Source organism: Eleutherodactylus coqui, chromosome 3 (assembly GCF_035609145.1).
Source record: "Eleutherodactylus coqui strain aEleCoq1 chromosome 3, aEleCoq1.hap1, whole genome shotgun sequence".
NCBI classification, from domain to species: Eukaryota; Metazoa; Chordata; class Amphibia; order Anura; family Eleutherodactylidae; genus Eleutherodactylus; species Eleutherodactylus coqui.
Window position 1 is genome coordinate 302,755,103 of NC_089839.1, and position 22,732 is coordinate 302,777,834.

General features: G+C 47.3%; 1 protein-coding gene across 1 annotated transcript in view; it reads left to right on the plus strand.

Moving 5' to 3' along the window:
* ST6GALNAC5 (ST6 N-acetylgalactosaminide alpha-2,6-sialyltransferase 5) overlaps window positions 1-22,732 on the plus strand; it is a 144,177-nt gene that overhangs the window by 85,403 nt on the left and 36,042 nt on the right. The window contains exon 3 of the mRNA XM_066597805.1: window positions 15,826-16,235. Within this exon, the coding sequence (XP_066453902.1) occupies window positions 15,826-16,235 (410 nt within the window). The remainder of the gene's footprint in view (window positions 1-15,825; window positions 16,236-22,732) is intronic.

Below are 22,732 nucleotides of genomic sequence, written 5' to 3' on the forward strand. Positions count from 1 at the left end.
TGCATTCTGAAACTTAACACTTTATATTCCATGACATTATTGTATAACTTTTATCTTTTTTTTTTGCGGGCGGGGGAGGAGATTTATAATAGAAAAAAGAACTTCCGCCATTGTTCTTTGTATCTGATATTTTCAGGGTTCACTGTGCAAGTAACCCATGTGATAACTTTATTCTCCGGGTCACCGTGATTATGGTGACACCAAGTTTTATAGGTTTTTTATGTTTTGCTACTTTTGCACACTTTCATAAAAAATGCTTTTGTTTTTTGTATTGTCGTATTCAAAAGACCGCTAGCTTTTTTCCCCACCGTTATTGGTGCTGCGCGAGGGGGGTTTGCGGAACAAGTTGTACGTTTTATTGACCCCATTTGTTGATTCATGCGACTGTTTGAACGCTTTCTATTTATATAGATATATATATAAAATTAACCCTGATTTTTAGAGATCTCTTTCCATGACATTCACCGTGCAAGTTAAATAATGTGCCAGCTTTTATACGTGACTCATCACAAACGCTTCAATATCAGTTTTGTGATTTTTTTTTTTAACACAGTATGGGGGAGAACGGTAAATTTATACTTAAAATAAAAAAGTTTCTTTACTATTTTTGTTACTTTGCTTGACTTTTTATTTTTATAATCACTTTAATGTGATTTGGAACCATTGTTACTATAATACACTGCAGTACTTTAGTATTTAGTACTACTTTAGCTTATGAGACTAGAGATGAGCGAACGTGTTCGTCCGAACTTGATATCCGTGCGGATATTAGGGTGTTCGGGATGTTCGTTATTCATAACGAACACCATGCGGTGTTCTGGTTACTTTCACTTCCTTCCCTGAGACGTTAGCGCGCTTTTCTGGCCAATTGAAAGACAGGGAAGGCATTACAACTTCCCCCTGCGTCGTTCAAGCCCTATACCACCCCCCTGCAGTGAGTGGCTGGGGAGATCAGGTGTCCGCCTAATATAAAAGTCGGCCCCTCCCGCGGCTCGCCTCAGATGCCGTGTGAGTTAGATGAGGGACAGTGCTGTTTATACCGGAGCTTCTGTAGGGAAAGAATTGGTAGTTAGTGTAGGCTTCAAGACCCCCAAAGGTCCTTATTAGGGCCACTGATAGCTGTGTGTTGGCTGCTGTTAGCAGTGGCAATTGTTTTTTCTCTCAAAATCGGCTCTGCAGAGCGTTGCACCCGGCATTAGGGACAGAAGTGCTGCATAGGCAGGGAGAGTGTTAGGAGTGAGTGTAGCCTTCAAGAACCTCAACGGTCCTTTCTAGGGCCATATTTAACCGTGTGCAGTACTGTCCAGGCTGCTGTTAGCTGTGCTGCATTTTTTTTTTCTTCTCAAAATCGCCTCTGCAGAGCATTGCACCCTCCATTGATACTGCAGGGAAAGAATTGTGTAGGCAGGGCCACAACACAGTTATTATTCATTGAATATACGCAGTGCTGCTTTTTGCTTGTAAAACAAGTGAAAAAAATTCTATTTGTCCTGCCTCTGTCCGTCCTAAGGGCGGTGGACACGTGTCGGCTGCGTGTGCAACGTTTAAAAATCAGACGCACCCAGCTACGGTTTACTGCTGGCTTCGCCATTTGCTTTCCTTAATTGGGAAAAAAAATACCTGCTCTGCCAGAGTTATAATAACTCTGCTACCCTCAAGTTCTGTGCCACATTAGCAGGGCCACAGCACAGTTATTAAACTTCTCATGTTCATTGAATATACGCAGTGCTGCCTTTTGGTGGAAAAAAACTGAAAAAAAATCTATTTGTCCTGCCTCTGTCTGTCCTAAGGGCTGTGTGTACGTGTCGGCTGCGTGTGCAACATTTAAAAATCAGACGCACCCAGCTACGTTTTACTGCTGGCTTCGCCATTTGCTTTCCTTAATTGGGAAAAAAATACCAGCTCTGCCAGAGTTATAATAACTCTGCTACCCTCACGTTCTGTGACACATTAGCAGGGCCACAGCACAGTTATTAAACTTAGATTATTCATTCACTAGAGGCAGTGGGGCCTTTCGTTTTCAAAAAAGGGAAAAAATTATATTTGGCCTGCAGTCTTGCGCCAATTTATTTCCTGCCTGTGAAATCAAATCACTGGTAATACAGCATGCTGAGGGGTAGGGGTAGGCCTAGAGGACGTGGACGCGGCCGAGGACGCGGAGGGCCAAGTCAGGGTGTGGGCACAGGCCGAGCTCCTGATCCAGGTGTGTCGCAGCCGACTGCTGCGCGATTAGGAGAGAGGCACGTTTCTGGCGTCCCCACATTCATCGCCCAATTAATGGGTCCACGCGGGAGACGGTTATTAGAAAATGAGCAGTGTGAGCAGGTCCTGTCCTGGATGGCAGAAAGTGCTTCGAGCAACCTATTGTCAACCCGCAGTTCTGCGCCGTCCACTGCTGCAAATCCGAATCCTCTGTCTGCTGCTCCTCCTTCCTCCCAGCCTCCTCACTCCACTACAATGACACCTGCTCAGGAGCGGGAACACTCCCAGGAACTGTTCTCGGGCCCCTGCTTAGATTGGGCAGCAGCGGTTCCTCTCCCACCAGAGGAGTTTATCGTCACTGATGCCCAACCATTCGAAAGTTCCCGGGGTCCGAGGGAAGAGGCTGGGGACTTCCGCCAACTGTCTCAACAACTTTCTGTGGGTGAGGAGGACGATGACGATCAGACACAGTTGTCTTGCAGTGAGGTAGTAGTAAGGGCAGTAAGTCCAAGGGAGCAGCGCACAGAGGATTCGGAGGAAGAGCAGCAGGACGATGAGGTGACTGACCCCACCTGGTGTGCAACGCTTACTCAGGAGGACAGGTCTTCAGAGGGGGAGTCAAGGGCATCAGCAGGGCAGGTTGCAAGAGGCAGTGCGGTGGCCAGGGGTAGAGGCAGGGCCAGACCGAATAATCCACCAACTGTTTCCCAAAGTGCCCCCTCGCGCCATGCCACCCTGCAGAGGCCGAGGTGCTCTAAGGTCTGGCAGTTTTTCACAGAGACGCCTGACGACCGACGAACAGTGGTGTGCAACCTTTGTCGCGCAAAGCTCAGCCGGGGAGCCAACACCAACAGCCTCACCACCACCACCATGCGCAGACATATGATGGCCAAGCACCCCACAAGGTGGGACGAAGGCCGTTCAGCGCCTCCGGTTTGCACCCCTGCCTCTCCCCCTGTGCCCCAACCTGCCACTGAGATGCAACCCCCCTCTCAGGACACAGGCACTACCGCCTCATGGCCTGCACCCACACCCTCATCTCCGCTGTCCTCGGCCCCATCCAGCAGTGTAGTTCAGCGCACCGTCCAGCCGTCGCTTGCGCAACTGTTGGAGCGCAAGCGCAAGTACGCCGTCACGCACCCGCACGCTCAAACGTTAACCGTCCGCATAGCAAAATTCATCAGCCTTGAGATGCTGCCGTATAGGGTTGTGGAAACGGAGTCCTTCAAAAGTATAATGGAGGCGGCGGCCCCGCGCTACTCAGTTCCCAGTCGCCACTACTTTTCCCGATGTGCCGTCCCAGCCCTGCACGACCACGTCTCCCGCAACATTGTACGCGCCCTCACCAACGCGGTTACTGCCACGGTCCACTTAACAACGGACACGTGGACAAGCACAGGCGGGCAGGGCCACTACATCTCCCTGACGGCACATTGGGTGAATTTAGTGGAGGCTGGGACAGAGTCAGAGCCTGGGACCGCTCACGTCCTACCCACCCCCAGAATTGCGGGCCCCAGCTTGGTGGTGGTATCTGCGGAGGTGTATGCTTCCTTCACTAAAGCACCCTCCTCCTCCTCCTCCTCTGTCTCGCAATCAAGATGTGTTAGCAGCAGCATGTCGCCAGCAGTCGGTGTCGCGCGGTGTGGCAGCACAGCGGTGGGCAAGCGTCAGCAGGCCGTGCTGAAACTACTCAGCTTAGGCGATAAGAGGCACACGGCCCACGAACTGCTGCAGGGTCTGACACAGCAGACCGACCGCTGGCTTGCGCCGCTGAGCCTCCAACCGGGCATGGTCGTGTGTGACAACGGCCGTAACCTGGTGGCGGCTCTGCAGCTCGGCAGCCTCACGCACGTGCCATGCCTGGCCCACGTCTTTAATTTGGTGGTTCAGCGCTTTCTGAAAAGCTACCCACGCTTGTCAGACCTGCTCGTAAAGGCGCGCCGGCTCTGCGCACATTTCCGCAAGTCCCACACGGACGCTGCCACCCTGCGCACCCTGCAACATCACTTTAAGCTGCCAGTGCACCGACTGCTGTGCGACGTGCCCACACGGTGGAACTCTACGCTCCACATGTTGGCCAGGCTCTATGAACAGCGTAGAGCTATAGTCGAATACCAACTCCAACATGGGCGGCGCAGTGGGAGTCAGCCTCCTCAATTCCTTTCAGAAGAGTGGGCCTGGTTGGCAGACATCTGCCATGTCCTTGGTAATTTTGAGGAGTCTACCCAGGTGGTGAGCGGCGATGCTACAATCATTAGCGTCACCATTCCTCTGCTATGCATCTTGAGAAATTCCCTGCAAACCATAAAGGCAGCTGCTTTGCGCTCGGAAACGGGGGCGGTGGAAGACAGTATGCCGCTGGATAGTCAGGGCACCCTCCTGTCTATTTCTCAGCGCGTACAGGAGGAGGAGGAGGAGCATGAGGAGGATGAGGAGGAGGGGGAAGAGACAGCTTGGCCCGCTGCTGACGGTACACCGGCTGATTGCCTGTCATCCTTTCAGCGTGTATGGCCTGAGGAGGATGAGGAGGAGGAGGAGGAGGAGGATCCTGAAAGTGATCTTCCTAGTGAAGACAGCCATGTGTTGCGTACAGGTACCCTGGCACACATGGCTGACTTCATGTTAGGATGCCTTTCTCGTGACCCTCGCGTTGCACGCATTCTGGCCACGACGGATTACTGGGTGTACACACTGCTCGACCCACGCTATAAGGAGAACCTGCCCACTCTCATTCCCGAAGAGGAAAGGGGTTCGAGAGTGTTGCTATACCACAGGACCCTTGCGGACAAGCTGATGGTAAAATTCCCAGCCGACAGCGCTAGTGGCAGAAGGCGCAGTACCGAGGGCAAGGTAGCAGGGGAGGTGCGGAGATCGAGCAGCATGTACATCCCAGGCAGTGCAACAGTCTTTAAGGGCCTGGACAGCTTTAAGGCTCCCCACCAAGACTGTGTCACCGCTCCCCAGTCAAGGCTGAGTCGGCGGGAGCACTGTAAAAGGATGGTGAGGGAGTACGTAGCGGATCGCACGACCATCCTTGGTGACGCCTCTGCCACCTACAACTACTGGGTGTCGAAGCTGGACACATGGCCTGAACTAGCGCTCTATGCCCTGGAGGTGCTTGCTTGTCCTGCGGCTAGCGTCTTGTCGGAGAGGGTGTTTAGTGCGGCTGGGGGAATCATCACAGATAAGCGTACCCGCCTGTCAACCGACAGTGCCGACAGGCTAACACTCATCAAGATGAACAAAGGCTGGATTTCCCCAGACTTCTGTTCTCCACCAGCGGACAGCAGCGATACGTAAGCAATACGTAGGCTGCACCCGCGGATGGAAGCTACGTTCTCTCTCACCATCCAAAACGGGGACATTTCTGCTTCATCAATCTGTGTCTAATATTCCTCCTCCTCCTCCTGCTCCTCCTCCTGAAACCTCACGTAATCATGCTGAACGGGCAATTTTTCTTAGGGCCACAAGGCTCACTCAAATAATTTTTCTGAACAATTTTTATAAGTTTCAATGCGCTTAAAAGCGTTGGAACTTTAACTTGAACCAATTTTTCGTTACACTGGGCTGCCTCCAGGCCTAGTTACCACTTAAGCCACATTAACCAAAGCGATTCACCTGCCATCTTGGTTGGGCATGGCCAATTTTTACTGAGGTACATTAGTACTGTTGGTACACCAATTTTTTGGGGCCCTCACCTACAGTGTAATCATAGCAATTTGTATGTTCTTCGCCTGCACTCATGGTACAGAAAGGTGTGTGGGGTTGGCCTACACTTTAGCTACATAAATGTAACTTGGGCCTTGGCTATACTAAGGCTACTGAAATGGAACTAAGACTGCGCTCCCACTATACTGCTGCTTCAGAATTGTTACTGGGGCCTGTCTTGAGTGCTACTATTGCTGACATGGAACGAAGACTGCGCTCCCGCTATACTGCTGCTTCGGAATTGTTACTGGGGCCTGTCTTGAGTGCTACTATTGCCGACATGGAACGAAGACTGCGCTCCCGCTATACTGCTGCTTCGGAATTGTTACTGGGGCCTGTCTTGAGTGCTACTATTGCTGACATGGAACGAAGACTGCGCTCCCGCTATACTGCTGCTTCGGAATTGTTACTGGGGCCTGTCTTGAGTGCTACTATTGCTGACATGGAACGAAGACTGCGCTCCCGCTATACTGCTGCTTCGGAATTGTTACTGGGGCCTGTCTTGAGTGCTACTATTGCTGACATGGAACGAAGACTGCGCTCCCGCTATACTGCTGCTTCGGAATTGTTACTGGGGCCTGTCTTGAGTGCTACTATTGCTGACATGGAACGAAGACTGCGCTCCTCCTATAATGCTGCTACTGATATGTTAGTGGGGCCTGTCCTAATGCTACGGCTGAAATGTTACGAATTCTGGGCTCTGCCTATACCGCTGCTAATGGTATGTCTCTGGGGTGTGGAAACAGAGGCTTCCCAAAGACATGATGGCGGCGAGGCCATTTCCCACCAACGCGGTTACTGTTAAGGTGCATATAACCACGGACACGTGGAGAGGACACGTAGTGCCTCAAAAACATCCCCCTCCTCCTCCAACAGGGAAAACATTCTTGGCAAATGCCTTTGCATTGGTTCGTCTGGTGGCAGTCCAAGAATTTCACCTTTACCGACACAACAAGAGAGCCCCCACACCATCCCCCCGCCACGGCCCACTTAATCCTGGCCGCATTCCGAAAACCAACAAAATACAACCGCGCTACTAGGTCCGCAGTCACCACCACATTACCACCAACGCGGTTACTGTTAAGGTACATATTACCAGTCTGACTGGGGCATGCAGACACCTTGACAGAATGAATAGTGTGTGGCACATAGGTTCCCCATTGCTATGCCCACGTGTGCAGCTCCTGATGGCGGTGGCACAGGATTATATTTCTCATTGCTTCTGTACAGCATTGTGGGCTATCGCCCCGCCCCTTTTAAAGAGGGTCGCTGCCTAGCCGTGCCAACCCTCTGCAGTGTGTGCCTGCGGTTCCTCCTCATGGCAGACGCACTTCTAAATAGACATGAGGGTGGTGTGGCATGAGGGTAGCTGAAGGCTGCCCAGGGACACTTTGGTGTGCGCTGTGGGGGGGAGGGGGGGCGGTTGGGCAGCATGTAACCCAGGAGAAGTGGCAGCGGAGTGTCATGCAGGCAGTGATTGTGCTTTGTTGGAGGTAGTGTGGTGCTTAGCAAAGGTATGCCATGCTAATGAGGGCTTTTCAGAAGTAAAAGTTGTTGGGAGGGGGGGGGGGGGCCACTCTTGCCGGTATTGTGGCTTAATAGTGGGACCTGTGAACTTGAGATGCAGCCCAACATGTAGCCCCTCGCCTGCCCTATCCGTTGCTGTGTCGTTTCCATCACTTTCTTGAATTGCCCAGATTTTCACACATGAAAACCTTAGCGAGCATCGGCGAAATACAAAAATGCTCGAGTCGCCCATTGACTTCAATGGGGTTCGTTACTCGAAACGAACCCTCGAACATCGCGGGAAGTTCGTTTCGAATAACGAACACCCGAACATTTTGGTGTTCGCTCATCTCTATATGAGACCCTTCCTCAGCCTCTGACATGCCTATATAGCATTGACTGCAGCATTTAAGGTCACTCTCACATATGCGTTCCGAAAACGTCTCTTGAAATCGCTGCATTTTTCCACGATTTTGAGTGGCTTGAACGTATGTCACAGCGTTTGACAGCACTTTTTAACGCACCCCATCATTGCGATGAGGTGCGGTAAAAAGCGCTAAAAAAGCAAGAAAATACAACAAACAGCACTTGAAAGTCAGTCTTAGAAACTCTGCATTCAAGCGCATGTCTGCATGGTCCCATTGAAATCTATAGCTGTGTTGTACCGCGGTTAGCGCGGCATTCGGGACGTTGCGCTAATCGTGGTAAAAAGCAGCATGTGGGAGTGACCGAAAGGATTAAATGGCTGGAATAGGAGGCCTATCCACTCCCGGTTGTTAAAGATGGATCCTGGCCTTCATGAGACAGCCGGGCCCCCATTCTCCTGGCAAGGGACCTGTGTTGGCCTTATTCCGATGCATTGTAAAAGGCAATGACTAAGGAGTTAACAGCAAGCAGAGATTTTGAAATGGTACGGGGTTGATAGTCATAGTAGAAAATGAACTAATTAAAGGGATATTCTGGTCTTTTTTTAACTGATGACTTAACCCCTGGATAGGTCATTAGTAGTTGATGGACAGGGGTCCACTGCTCAGGTCCCCCATCCATCAGCTGATCGTCCGGCCTGCGGTCACTGCAGCGGGCTTGACGTCGTCTTCAATGGTCAGAGGAAGCAGAGGAGTGCCGACTTGATCCCCTTTGAAATCAACGGGAGCTCCCCGCTGCTTCCTGCTTGTGTTGTGGTCAGAGCATCATGTATTGAGCAGGAAGTTCGTCGGTGCTCCTCCTGCTTCCCCTGACCACTGACAATGATGTCCGGCCTGCTGTACTGACAGTGGGCAGGGTGTCAGCTGATGGGCGTGGTCCCAAGTGGAGGACCCCGTCAGTCATCAGTAAAAAAAGACCAAAATACGCCTTTTCATTATACAGTGATGGCGTAATGCTAGGATATGACAGTAGGCGGCTTCTTCCCCTTTGTTCTTGGGATTGGCGGGACTCCTAGTGGTTGGATCATGATATTACAGCAACCATTATGTGATAGAAATACCCCTTTAAAAAGACTTGATATAAAAATGACCAATCCCTTTAATCACATCACAGCTTCCCAGATTATGTCCGCAGCCTCCGTCCACAGATAAATGGCGGCCTCCGCTGCTCGGAGACACTTTCTGAAGGAGCAAAAGTGAAAAAGAGTTGAGTATTTATTGATTTGTCCATTTCCTCGGAGGGAAGTTATATTGGATTGAAACCATTGCAAACATTTAGTCCAATAAAAGCTGGAAATTAGATCTTCTCCTCAGCGTGGCCGGCAGTGACAAAAGAGCAGAGATCATGACATTCGCCATTCGGCTTTATTGGCCTTTTGCAGGAGCCCTGATGAATAGCGAGAGGTCCATCTCTTCCTTCCCGCCGCTCATGGACCCCTCCCATCCTGCACGGACCCCTCCGTATCCATCATAATGATCTATCTGCCCACATTAGTAGCGCGTTTCACCTTGCGCTGACGCATTTCTCTTTGCTGATTGCTTCTGTTGGTTTGGCCATTACTCTCTGGTTGATAGCTTTGGGTTATCTTTGTATCCCAACTCCCGCTCCAATAAGGCCATGATTGATACTGATCTTTCTCGGCGGACACTTTTATTGGGAGCAGAACAGAACTGGCTCAGTAAATGCGAGGTTTATAGACGCTTACGGTTTACACTTCTGTCATACATCTATTGTAGGGGATGCGGAGAGGAAGGTTGTTGCCCTACAATCAGCGCTATTGTAGAGGAGAAGAAGACACAATGGCCACCGCCGCTGGAATCACACGAGGGTTCAATCGATGTCCCTGAACAGCGCCGCACATTATTAGAAAGGCTTATAACGCTCTTGTGCTGAGTCAGTCGGGAATTAGGAAGAACGGCGGAGCTGGAAATGACAGAACAATGGAAAGTCAATTAACTGAGGGCAAAACGGCCACTTGTGCGAGCGGCTACAATTAAAGTGGAGCCGACACTGATACAGATGTGCGCAAAACATGTCCTCAGTCAGCAGCACATAACCCGACACTGTACATTACCGCTATGTCCCTTTATATCACCGCTATCTATACCTTCTTGCATTTCCTCAGCCGTCAAGTTGTTAAATATTGTATTCAGCCAGCTGGTAGTTCTATCTGTTCCTGGGAAAGCTGGGTGTCATTCAGGCTGGTCCCCATCATAGCTGCTGCAGATGTCACCCAGCTTTGAATGGTAAATCTGACACCCCCCCCCCCCCTTTCCCCTATAGCTACATCTCATGATTGGGAGTAACGGCTGGGAGATCTCTGGGTCTTTAACCCCTTTGTGACGCGGCCTATTTTGGTCCTAAGGACAGAATGTTTTGGGGGGAATTTTTATTTCCACTTTTTAAAAGCCACAACTTATTTTTTTTGCGTGGCGAGCTGTAGCTTTTATTGGTACCATTTTGGGGTTCATGCTGCTTTTTGATGACTTTTATTGTGTTTTTTTGGGGGGCAAAATGAACAAAATTAGCATTTCGTCTCTCTTTTTTTTTTTTTGCCGTGCTGGATAAATAGTGTGTTAAATGCATTGTACAGGTTGTTACAGACGTGTTGTCATCAAACATGTGCTTTTATTAATTTATGTAATTGTTTTATACACAAACAGAGGAAAGTGTAGAAAACATGTTTTTTTTCATTACTATTTTTTACAGGTTTTTCTCTTTTTAATATATAAATTTTTTAAACATTTTCTTGTGTCCCTGTAGGGGACTTGAACCTGTGTAGCTATGATCGCTATGATAATACATCGCAGTATTTCTGTACTGCAATGTATTATGAATCACATGCCATGGCAGATGCTATTGTCTGGCGTCTGGTTTCCATCACGGCGGGCCAATGATGTCACAGAGCGTGCGCCCTTACTCTGTGAACCCTTTATATGTCAGGATCAATAGTGATCACACCATGTAAGGGGTTAACAGCGGAGGGTCAGCGTTTTCACCGAGGCCGGCTGTCAGTCACATCCAGGTCCTGTTGCCGATAGCGTGGGCTCAGTTTCGGCGCCATCCAAAGGATATAAGTTCACATCCATTTGCAGAAACCTCTTCCCAGCCAGGACATAAACTTACGTCCTGCAGCAGGAAGGGGTTAAAGAGAACTTGTCAAATAATGTGAGCTGCAAGCCTCTAGGCCTCATCCACACTGAGTATTTTTGTGTGCGGAAACTGATGCATATTTTTGAAATCCGCGTCTTGTAAAAAGCGCTATTGATCTCGCAATGCGGTTTCCGCATGCAGATTTTCCTGATTTAATGCGTTGCATGCTGATTTGGCGACATCTAAAATGAAAATCCACTGCAGAAATCCGAGATTTTGCCTTATGTGGCAAATTCATGTTAGATTTTCCTGAAGTGGATTTCGCCCGTGTGAACGAGGCCTTGGAGTTACCTCGGGGCAAATCCACCGCGAAATCCACAACAGAAATTGATCTTTTCACAGCGAAGAGTGAAACCCGGGGTAAAAATCTACAGCAAACAATTGCAATGCTGCAGCTTGTGAGAGCGATTTGTTTAAAGGGCCGGTGATTTTTTTTTACCTGCTCAGTATGTAGTTATGCCCCCCGTATATACAGTATATAAGTTGGCTAGTGTTACCTTGGTTAGTTATTTTTTTATTTTTCCTCAAATGTCATCTGATATCAATTCTAATACCTCATTCTGAAAGCTCATACAGGATGAGAGGAATTGGGCTAAGCAGCACATGTGAAAAAGACTTGGGTATACTAATAGATCACAGACTGAACATGAGTCATCAGTGTGATGCAGCAGCCCAAAAGGCAAACACAATTCTGGGATGTATTAAGGGAAGCATAGAGTCTAGATCACGTGAGGTCATTATCCCCCTCTACTCTTCCTTAGTCAGACCTCATCTGGAATACTGTGTCCAGTTCTGGGCACCCCACTTTAAAAAAGACATCGACAAACTGCAGCAAGTTCAGAGAAGAGTTACCAAGATGGTGAGCGGTCTGCAAATCATGTCCTATGAAGAACGGTTACAGGATCTGGGAATGTTTAGCTTGCAGAAGAGAAGGCTGAGAGGAGACTTAATAGCTGTCTACAAATATCTGAAGGGCTGTCACATTGCAGAGGGATCAGCCCTATTCTCATCTACACAAGGAAAGACTAGAAGCAATGGGATGAAACTGAAAGGGAGAAGACACAGATTAGATATTAGACAGTGAGGGGGATCAATGAGTGGAACAGGTTACCACGGGAGGTGGTGAGTTCTCCTTCAATGGAAGTGTTCAAACCAAGGCTGGACAGACATCTGTTTGGGATGATTTAGTGAATCCTGCACTGAGCAGGGGGTTGGACCCGATGACCCTGGGGGTCCCTTCCAACTCTACCAGTCTGATATTCACACAGTATAGAACACCAATAAAAGATCAGCAGTGATCTGCTACTTGGAACCCATACTGATCAACTGTTTGCTGGGCTGCTGCATTTAGGCATAGAGCTGATTTCTGCAGGAAGCAGACAGCTCCATTTCCACTACAGTGGCCAGTTTTGGTATTGCAGGCCAGGTTCCTATTGAAATGGGATAGCTCATTACTGGACAACCCCTTTAAGCTTTATATGCTGTATTATAACAATTCTACATTTTTCTATTACACTTTCTGTATTAATTTCCGGACAGTGAAAGTTCAATAACGGCAATCAGAGATCCATGAGGACCTCTTAGGCCATTTTTTTCTATGCTCTCACTATTGTCTTTTACCATTGCTGCCAGATGTCGGTGAATTTGCCCGGCTGTGGATTGGGTGATTTTTTAAAAAATTTTCATTGGAAATGTTCTTTATTCTTTAAAGTGTTGCATCTTCTTGACTTCCCCTGTGACTCGACAACAAATAAAAATTAGCGTCTCTCCGTGTAGTTGGAGGCTGTTCATTAGCGAAGATGTCAAGAGTCTTTTTTTTGCAAATCAAACCGCGGAGACGCGTCTGTGTAAGATGCTGATTGCAGCGGCTCCGACAGAAGTAAAGAAAATGTTTTAATTGCAGGATATTCTTAAAGACGGCAGAAACGACTTGAAAGTGACATTTCTATGAGAGCCGAGACGTCTGGCATAATTGAGCTCTCTATAGATTTATGGAGCTTTTTGGTTTTTTTCTTAAAAGCGGATTATTTTTGGCTTCTACGCAGCTGAGAGTTAAGAATATACCAGAGGAGTGTTGACAGCGTATCAGCAAACAGCGGCGACGGGTGCGTGTGCTCTATGGGGGGGGAGGGGTGGGGGGGTTGGCGGAGGGGGGTGTATGGAGATGACTGATGGGATTGATTCTTATGATATCTACGGGGGCCGATAGTCATAGAACTAGTGTTAGTCTTATCCCCTACGTGAATATCATTATCTAGTGACGATGGGCGCCTGTCAGGTAGGCAGCGAGTAATCAGTCAGTTCTTGAAGTTGATGTGTTTCACACGGGACGGAATAGGCCGCACGACGCGCTGCAAATCACAGTAAATTCCGTAGCAAAATTTGCAGGCTACTTGCGAATCTTGATGCAAAATTAAAATTTGCCTAAAATCTGCCTGTAATTCCGCATCAAAATCCGCAGTAAGAGCTGGTGCGTAATTCTGCAGCTGCGGATTTGCTTGCGTCCTGCAATAAACTTGTAAAAAGTCCTTAAAGCAGAAAAAATGTGCAAGTGTAAGGCTATGGTCACATGGTGGATTTCTGCCGCAGAATTCGCCGCAGAACCCACGATTAGAGATGAGCGTGCATACTCACTAAGGACAATTAGTCGAGCGAGCATTGTCCTTAGCGAGTACCTGCCCGCTCGGAAGAAAAGATGCGGGTGCCGGCGGGAGAGAGCAGGGGGGAACGGAGGGGAGATCTCTCTCTCTCCTCCCTCTCTTCCCCCCCCCCCCCCCCCCCCGCTCCTCCCTGCTCACTCCCGAACTCACCGCTCACCCGCGCCGGCAGCCGAACCTTTTCTTCCGAGTGGGCAGGTACTCGCTAAGGACAATGCTCGCTCATCTCTACCCACGATGATTCTGCATCAAATCCACTGTAAATTCCCATTACATTCCGGGGGAATCCGTGCTTTATTCTGTATGTTTCAGTTTTTTTCCGCATGCAGATTTCAGATCCACATGCGTAAAAAAAGGAGAGCTGTCACTTTTTGATGCAGATTCCATGTTGGGAATTTCGCATGTGGATTTTCCAACTGAAGAGCGCTTAAGCCCCGTGTGTGTCCGCTGCAGCAGGAATCCACAGCGCAACTGCAGATTCCTGCCACGGTTTGTAGAGTCGGAGGCCACACGGAAAAATGTGTCAGATTTCACCACGTCAGCAAACCCCAAGAGACCCGTTATTCAGGATGGAGTATTCAGCCCCCAAATCTGAAGGCTAACGTGTGGATTTTGGTGTAGAATTGAATATAGCAGAATCCTGCTGGCAATTTAGCAGATTTTGGTGCTGAATTTAGGAACGGCATATTCCGCAAAGCAATAATCGTTCCATGTAAATGTGGGCATCGTGCAGTTTTCATTTGAATGATGATTTTAAGGAGAACCTAAAATCCACTGTTCAGACACTGAGACATAAAGTGTCTTTTAATAGACTGCATGCTGTGTTCTCCCTGGGAGCCTGCAGATAACATTGTAATTTGCCGGCAACCACAAATAGAACAATGCAGCTGTTTGCACAGGCGGGCGTCTGAATAATCACATGCTGGGCTCTGCAAACAGCTCATGTAGGTCCTTTTACATGCAAATGGATATGATAAACATGCAAATGGATATGATAAAGTGTTAATGGCCATTAACACTTTATGCAAATGAATCGCAAAATCTTTCAATCGTTTGAAAGATTATCTTTGTGTGTAAATGGGCCTCCAGCAAGAGTCATTCATATATGTAACTTATGGGAAGTGGTCTATCCATCAGGAACTTGTATCTAAAAATCCCATTTGAGAGCTATGCGGCCTGAACACCATTACAGTTCCATTTTTAGGATTGCCATATTATCAGATTGGTGGAGTCTGCCGCTGAGGACCCTCACTGCTCAGCTGATTGAAGAGGCCGTGGTGCTCAGGTGCGCTCTGCAGCTCAGTTTTATTCAAGCGGATGAGATTGAGCTGCAATACCAGGTATAGCCTCTGTATGATGTATGGCGCTATGTCTGGTATGAACTGCAATGAGAGCAAGAAATGCAATCACCTCAAACAGCTGATTGGTGGGGGTCCTGAGTGGTGGATCCCTAGCGATCTAACATTGATGCTAGTAGGCACAATTGAAAAGACTTTGCAAAGTGTCGGTTTTGAGACATTAATGGGGCACCAGAAATTTCCAGCCTATTTTTTGACACCTTGGCGCCTTTTAGGACTCACATTGGTGTTAGGGTTTCCGTTTTTCTGTTCTATCATGTGAGTCTTTCTGTCACAAGATGGAAACAAATGAACGCCATTGAGGTTTGTCCGGCTTTCATTATGCCATGTGGCATTTTCTCGACCGAAATTGCGCAGCATGTTGCATTATTGAGTCCAGGATTGTAGCAATAATCTCCAATGGAGGCCGCTGGTGTGAATGAGCCCCCGGCTCTATAGGGTGCCCCAATGTAAAGGCGTCTTTCTCAACAGCCGCAACCTTTTCATTCCGATACATATGTAATCGCCTCTAGTTTTTGCCACTAAATTCCACATCTCGGATGCCGACCGACCGACTGCGAAAATAAACGTTTTTTTCACTTTCTGTAGCGTTTGTCCAGAGCGGAATATTCTTCAATCACCTTTAGAATCATTTCGGTGTACTTTCAGGGTAGTCACCTGCCTTCCAAGCGCCTTTGGTGAAACGGCCTTTAGGGACATTCGTCTATTTAGGAGAATATAAAGCGCCGTTTTCCAGCTGTGAAATATGAGCGCTCGCCTCGGGATTTTTACGGTTCGCTGTTTGTTTTCACTGCTGCAAACATTTCTCTCTACAGCCCCTGAAAATGCACTGCAAGAGTTGTGCGCTCGTCACCAGCTCGGGACACCTGCTCCGCAGCAAACTGGGTAATAAGATCGACCAGACGGAGTGTGTAATACGTATGAATGATGCGCCCACACGGGGCTACGGGCAGGATGTTGGCAACAAGACCAGCCTGCGAGTCATCGCACACTCCAGTATACAGAGGATACTCCGAAACCGCAACGAACTTCTCAACATGAGCCAAGGCACCGTCTTCATTTTTTGGGGACCCAGCAGCTACATGAGACGAGACGGCAAAGGCTTAGTTTACAACAACCTGCAGCTCATTAACAAGATACTACCTCGATTAAAAGTTCACATCATTACCCGCCACAAGATGCTGCAGTTTGATGACCTCTTCAAGAAGGAGACCGGAAAAGACAGGTAGGAAGGCTTTCAAGACAATATTTCCATGAAAGTTTATTTTCTTGTTTGTTCCGGCTTTGATTCTGGCGGTAATGTTTCTCCTTGTGGAGAGCACCATGAGGGTGTAGAGTCTTTTAGTGCGTGCAATGCTTCCTGGGAAAGAAATCTATGCAAATCAGTGATGGAATAATCCTCCACAGCGCCTCCTGTTGGAAGGTAGCTGCCTCAAATAGGTGCCGCTGTGGAGGATTGTTGTAGCATTGATATGGTTTTGGAGTCTCAGGTACATAAACTTGAGGGCCAACCCCACAGGAGGCTCATCAGAAAGGGTCTAGTTTTATACAGAAATGAAGCATAAGTTGACGCATCAACCCTTTTTTTATGGTTGCCGCACCCAATACTACTGGAAAAACCCAGTTGGCCACCAGACGCTTTCCCTGGACGGCGCATGCCTGTCAGGATGGGAGATGCGCTTACTGTGTCTTTCCCTTCTGGCCCTTAGGGGGTAAGCACTCCTCTCAATGATGTCCATATGCATGGGCATAGCTAAAGGTTCACGGGTCCGAGAGCAAAACTTTGGCTTGCTCCCCAGGGGTAATAGTGGTACCTCTGTGCCATCTCCAAAGCAGTAAAAGTGGTCCCACTATATGTCATTGTCCCCCAGTAGTAAAAGTGGTGCCTCTATGCTTCCCCTCCAGACACCCTCCTGGGAGTTAAAGTGGTCACTTTGTGCCCCCTTCACTTCTTTCTACACAGCATGATACTGGCACACTGCAGCCTATGCAGGCCGCTTACTCAACTCCTGCGGCTCAGCGCCAGAGAAAGTGCCATGCTGTAGCAGAGAAAGAAGATTGGAGGTGCAGCAATACAAAGAGGGCCTGTGGGCCCCCCAGTCTTTGGGACCCGGTTGCAGTTGAGACGCCTGTGACCCCTACAGGTAGGCCACTACCTATGTGACCTAATGGGACATATGGATAGGAGTTGTCATCATGTATTGTCTCCTTTAAAGTCTATCTTTAGTTTGTGCCATGATCTTCTTAAAGGGAACCTGTCACCAGTTTTTGGCCTAATAAACCCTCTTCATGTCACTACAGCACTTATAACATGTATTGCATCTATGCTTTTGTTGAAATCACCATTGTTGCTTTCTGTCCAAAAACTTACTTGTATAATGTTGTGTTCTGTATGCTAATTACATCCCTGGAGTCATCAAGGCGGTGCTGTAGGCTTCTGAGTCATGGAGTCCTTTGTTCACCCCTGTTCCCCCTTGAACGACCGCCTCCAGTGTGTCTGCCATCAGTGCCCGCAGCCCTAAAGTTCTGCACATGCGCCTTCACTTATCCATTCCGGACCCATGCAGTGAAGCTAGGCATCCTATAAGCTAGCCGCAATACTAACGCTGCCAAACACCCACAAGGTCCGATGCAGCTGCAATGCACATATGGATCGGGACCAAGGTAGCTCGCTTCACTGTGCATGGCCAGAATGGATAAGTGAAGGTGCATGCGCGGGAATGCATTGGTGCAAGCACTGGCATCAGAGGGACTGGAGCTCGCGGCCACAGGCCTATTTTTGATATTAGGTGAGGGACACAAAGTGTCAACTGTGCATGATGAGACCACCATCTCCGCTCCTCACCTTGATACTGGATAGGAGTATTCAAGACCTGGGGGATAGGATGGAGAATCACTGCCGCAGGTCATCTGCTGGACCTCCTGGAGTGATTGAGTGAATTGGAGAGTCTCAAGAGCTGCAAGTGCCGCCCACTAAAATAAATACAGCACCAGAACCAAGCTCAGTACATAAATATTGCACCAGAACCGAGCTCATAACAAATACTGCATCAGAGCCAAGCTCTGAATATAAATACAGCAGCATAACTAAGTAGGGGTGTTGCAGTGGTGCCAATGGGCTGACTGGTGCTTCGGAACGTCACAGGAAGGAGACAGGAGGAAGATGATTCATGTAGATGATGCTACACAGATGCATCTGATCTGCCGGACCTAAGCAGGGTGATTGCCCTCATGCTACATCTGCTTGGTGCTCCCTCTACAAACTGGAGGCCATCTCCCTTTTCAGCCAAACAGGTCGCACATAGCTAAGGCCGACCATGTTATGCCCCATTGTGTACAGCCAAGTATGTATGGAGATGAGGCAGCCGATACAATCTGGTCTTATCATGTGACATATTACTTAGGAAAGATTGACGATCGTTGAGTCTTCGATCCTTTTTCCCACCAAGAGCAGTCAAGGTGCCAAGAACCTCCAGAAGTTACAGGGTTAAACTGCCCTATAAAGGAGGGAATAGCGACTATTAAGCATAAACAGCTTTCTGTAAAGTGATGGCGTTTTATTCCGCGACTTTGGTTATTGCAGAACAATTTTACTTGTCAGATAAATGGATAATTGATAATGAGCAACAGAACGAAGCGCCGTGAATTATCTGAACCATGTCATCGCTCTTCACCCATCGCTAACCGCCAAGCGCTCATTTTAATTCCATTTTTTTTATTGTACATTACATTGAGTTTTGACTCGCATTAATATTCAAGGGGAATTCACTGTTAATTATTGATCAGAAATGGAGATGGATGTATAGGAACCATTACGGGGAGGTTTCAGGGAAGACGCATTAATAACATTGGCTCTGTTTATTAGGTTGAGCATTTGGCTTATGTCAGTAATGGAGGCGCCAGATGGGCAGTGTTTGCACCCAGTCAGTGATTGCCCTGAGCGCCCAGGGTGTATTCTTATACCTTATGCTGCCTGATTCTCCATTATAGTAGCTACAAAGAGCGCCTCTCGCTTTGGAGGACCACACACGTCACTGCATTACATGGACATCCCATTGTCTTTAATGAGAAGAGTGTAATACTTCATCTTTCCTGCGGGTGTGCTGCAGAGAAATTGAACACTTGCTAGTTTGTAAAGTGCTGCAGAATATTTTGGCACCACATAAAGATTATTAATTGTTATTATTGCCAGTTTACGACAAGGCTTACTGTTGATCACTGGGGTTCGCAACATCTGGAACCTCATGATGAGGACAGTGTTGGGGATACTCTTAAAAACAGGCATTGTCCAAAGCAGATGAATCTTTTAATGAGAACTTCTCACTAGACTCGTGCTTACCATCAGGAGTGTGGCTCCCCGTTAGCTTTCCCCGCCCAGATCAGCTAGGTTGACAGTTCTCTCTTTATATACAAACTGCTGTCAAGCTAGCCAATCTGGGTTGGGAGATGCCAAGATGCCCCTGTGACTCTTCTCCCCTTTCCTGTCCCTTTTTAAATTAGTTTTTTTCTGAAATGCAGCGTTTCAAAATAAAACCTACTGCCCTGTCTGTGGGCATCTGCCCGGACGTCATGCTACCCGCTGTTTGTGTAGTGTGAAGCTAGTGACGGTTTCCCTTTAAACAGGCTTGGTGTTCCCATAAAGCCGCGACACATTTGATTAAAGCTCAGATCCCAACTCTGAGCAGAAGAGATCCATAAAACCCCAAATAGACCCGTCTACAAATGGTGATTTCTGGTTATCAAATATTGAGGTCACATCATAGGCTCTGGTCTATGTGACAGTGTAGCGAAGTCTATGGCCAGCCATAGCTACATGGGACCTGTACAATCATACAGGGCGCCAGCCACCAGCTTGTAGGGGGGGCACTAGGTGGATGTAGGCTGAGGGTTATTGCCCCTCTTAACTCTACCAGACTGGATGATCGCCTTTCTGTGTGTAGCAGCGTCTTACGGAGGTACATGAATCATCATCCTCCTGGGTCTGTCTCCTCCCGTCTCAACTTCCACTGTCAGCCCATTGGCACCTAAGCAACACAATCGCTTAGTTCTGCTACTGCGTTTATCTTGTGAGTTTGGTTCTGGCATTACATCTGTTCTGAGCTTAGTTCTGGTATTGTATCTACTGAGTTTGATATTGGTTCTGGTGCTGTATTTATGTTATGAGCTTGGTTCTGACAGAGTATGTATGTAATGAGTTTGGTTCTGGTGCTGTATTTATGCTACCTTGATTCTGGTACTGCATTTATTCTCTGAGCTGTTCTGGTGTGGGTATGCTATTATCTTGCTTCTTTATGTGCAAGCAGAATACAGGCAGACTGCCTATCAGTCCAATATATATATAGTTTTTTTTTCTTTTTTCTTATGACTGAGGTGACAAAAGTTCAGCACTGGGTGCCATCTAACCTAGGGCCAGCACATGGTGCAAGTAGCTGTCTTCTCTTTGGAGGACTATTTGCTTTTTATATCTACAATTGGAAAAGGAAATATGGCAACCCTGGTAATCATTGGTATTATGGGCTCTACAATTGGGGGTTTCCTGCCAGCCTATATAATGCACACACACAAAGTGTCTGATACCAGTAAGATGCTTTTTAAGGTAGCATGATGTTATTATACCACCTTAAAAGACATTCAGGTAGTATCGGACGGATGTTTGGACGATGGGACTTGTTCGATTTGAAATGATGCAGATTTTGTAAGATGAAGAATTTATAAACATCGAATGGCGTAGAGAAGGAAATCTACTGCTATTTAAGGTGGTATGATATTTTTATGCCTCCTTAAAATGCATTCTGGTAGGACCGAAAATAAGATCTAATGCATTTTAAGGTGGTATTTCCATGTTCTGCACCAAAAAGATGTTTTCCAATCAGTGACAAAAGCAAGACTTGTCACGGCTTATGATGATATTTGATGTCAACATTGACTCTTGGTCGTCTTTATGATGTCTTTAGTCTCACAACTTATGCAAACTCCCAGCTCTGCAGTCAATAAATCAATCCCCTTTAATATTTATAGTCATGTTAGGACCGACTTGGGAAATCAGAGACAGAAATGAGAAGAAACGAGAAGATGCTGCATTGTACAATTTCTATAAAAATGTGTATTTCTGGCATAAGATATAAGTGTCGGTCAACCGAAACAATTGTACGTGCAGAAAAGAATGTGATTCCCAATGTAAAACAGTAGATTGGCGCGGTTTGGTGTGACAAGCATGGTTTCCTAAACATTTACTCATCTCTGATCAAGCAGTTCAAAAAAAACAGCGCCACTCTTGTCTATAGGCTTTGTCTGGTATTGCAGCTCAGGAAATACTGCAACAATGTAATACAGTTCCGCACTCTGATCTCTTCTATCCCGTCTCCATACGTCAGGGTCACTTTAATTGGAGTCCTGTCATTTTATTTAATTTAATCTCATGGGAGGATCTAACGGAGGCTTTCTGCCGCTGTTTTTTACCCCCCCCCATAACTTTTTATTGTTTTAGCGATGGGGTTGTGTGAGGGCTCGTTTTTTGCACAATGACCTGTAGTTTTTATAAATACCATTTTGGGGTATTTACAACTTTTGGATCACTTTTTTTTCATTTTTTTCTTGCTTATAGGGTGACCAAAAAACCCCCCACAATTCTGGAATTGGGTATATTTTTTCTGTTTTGGATTAATATTGTGATATTTTGATAATCTGGACGCAGTTCTACCAAATTTTTATATTTTTTTAATATTTGATGAAAAGATTGGGAAGAGGGTTTTTACAACTTTTATTACCTTTTAATATTTTCTAATATTTAATAAAACTTTTTTTTACTTACCGTAGATTTAATTTTTTTTTAGTCCGCATAGCGGACTTGAACTTGTGATTGTTTGATCGCTCATACACTATAATACCATACTATTACATTATACCACATTCTGACAGGCAGTCTATGATTGGCCCTTCATCACATGCCTTCCAAAGGTCCCTGGCTGCTATGAGAACCGAACAGCACCATCTGATCATGCTGCAGGGGAAGCGGCGTTCGCGACGCCTAAACGCCCATCGGGTCATTTAAATGGCACTATTGCAGCTGTTACTGATGGGGTGTCAGCTGCCAAAGATGGCGGACACCCATTGTGTTTGTAGCATGTTCGGTGGCCGGGCCCGTTCCATACACACATGCCCAACATGCACCGTACATATACGGCGTGCGTCAGGAATAGGTAAAAGGGTTGTCTGGTTTAGAAATAATCATTTTTAAACACTAGATAATAAAATTCTAGTTAAAGGAGTTTTCCAGATGTAAACGGTCAATGGTCTATTCTTAGGATGGGACATCAGTAGCAGATTGGTGGAGGTGCCCTTTCAGATTAAAGATCCCATAATCGGCAAGTCCTTGCTAGGAATCACCCAAAAATAGGAAATGCAGCGATCTTACAATCAACGTGTTATTTTTACGCTCAAGTTCTATCCATATCGCTATCGGACGGAATTTACCGGTGTGAATGCACCCGAAACCTTGAAATCCCCCAAAAGTTGAAATCCCTGCTCACATTTTTCTCTGGAGGCCCCCGAATGTCTGTGTATCAGACAGCCAGCGCAGACTGCAGGTCCTTCCCCAACCGTCTCGCCCTCTTACTGAATTATAACTAAAACTCGCACCACTTCTGGCTTTTTATGTGTGTGTGTGGGGGGGGGGGGGGGGGGGAGGCTACAGCATTATTAACCAAACTTTTGTAACATTTA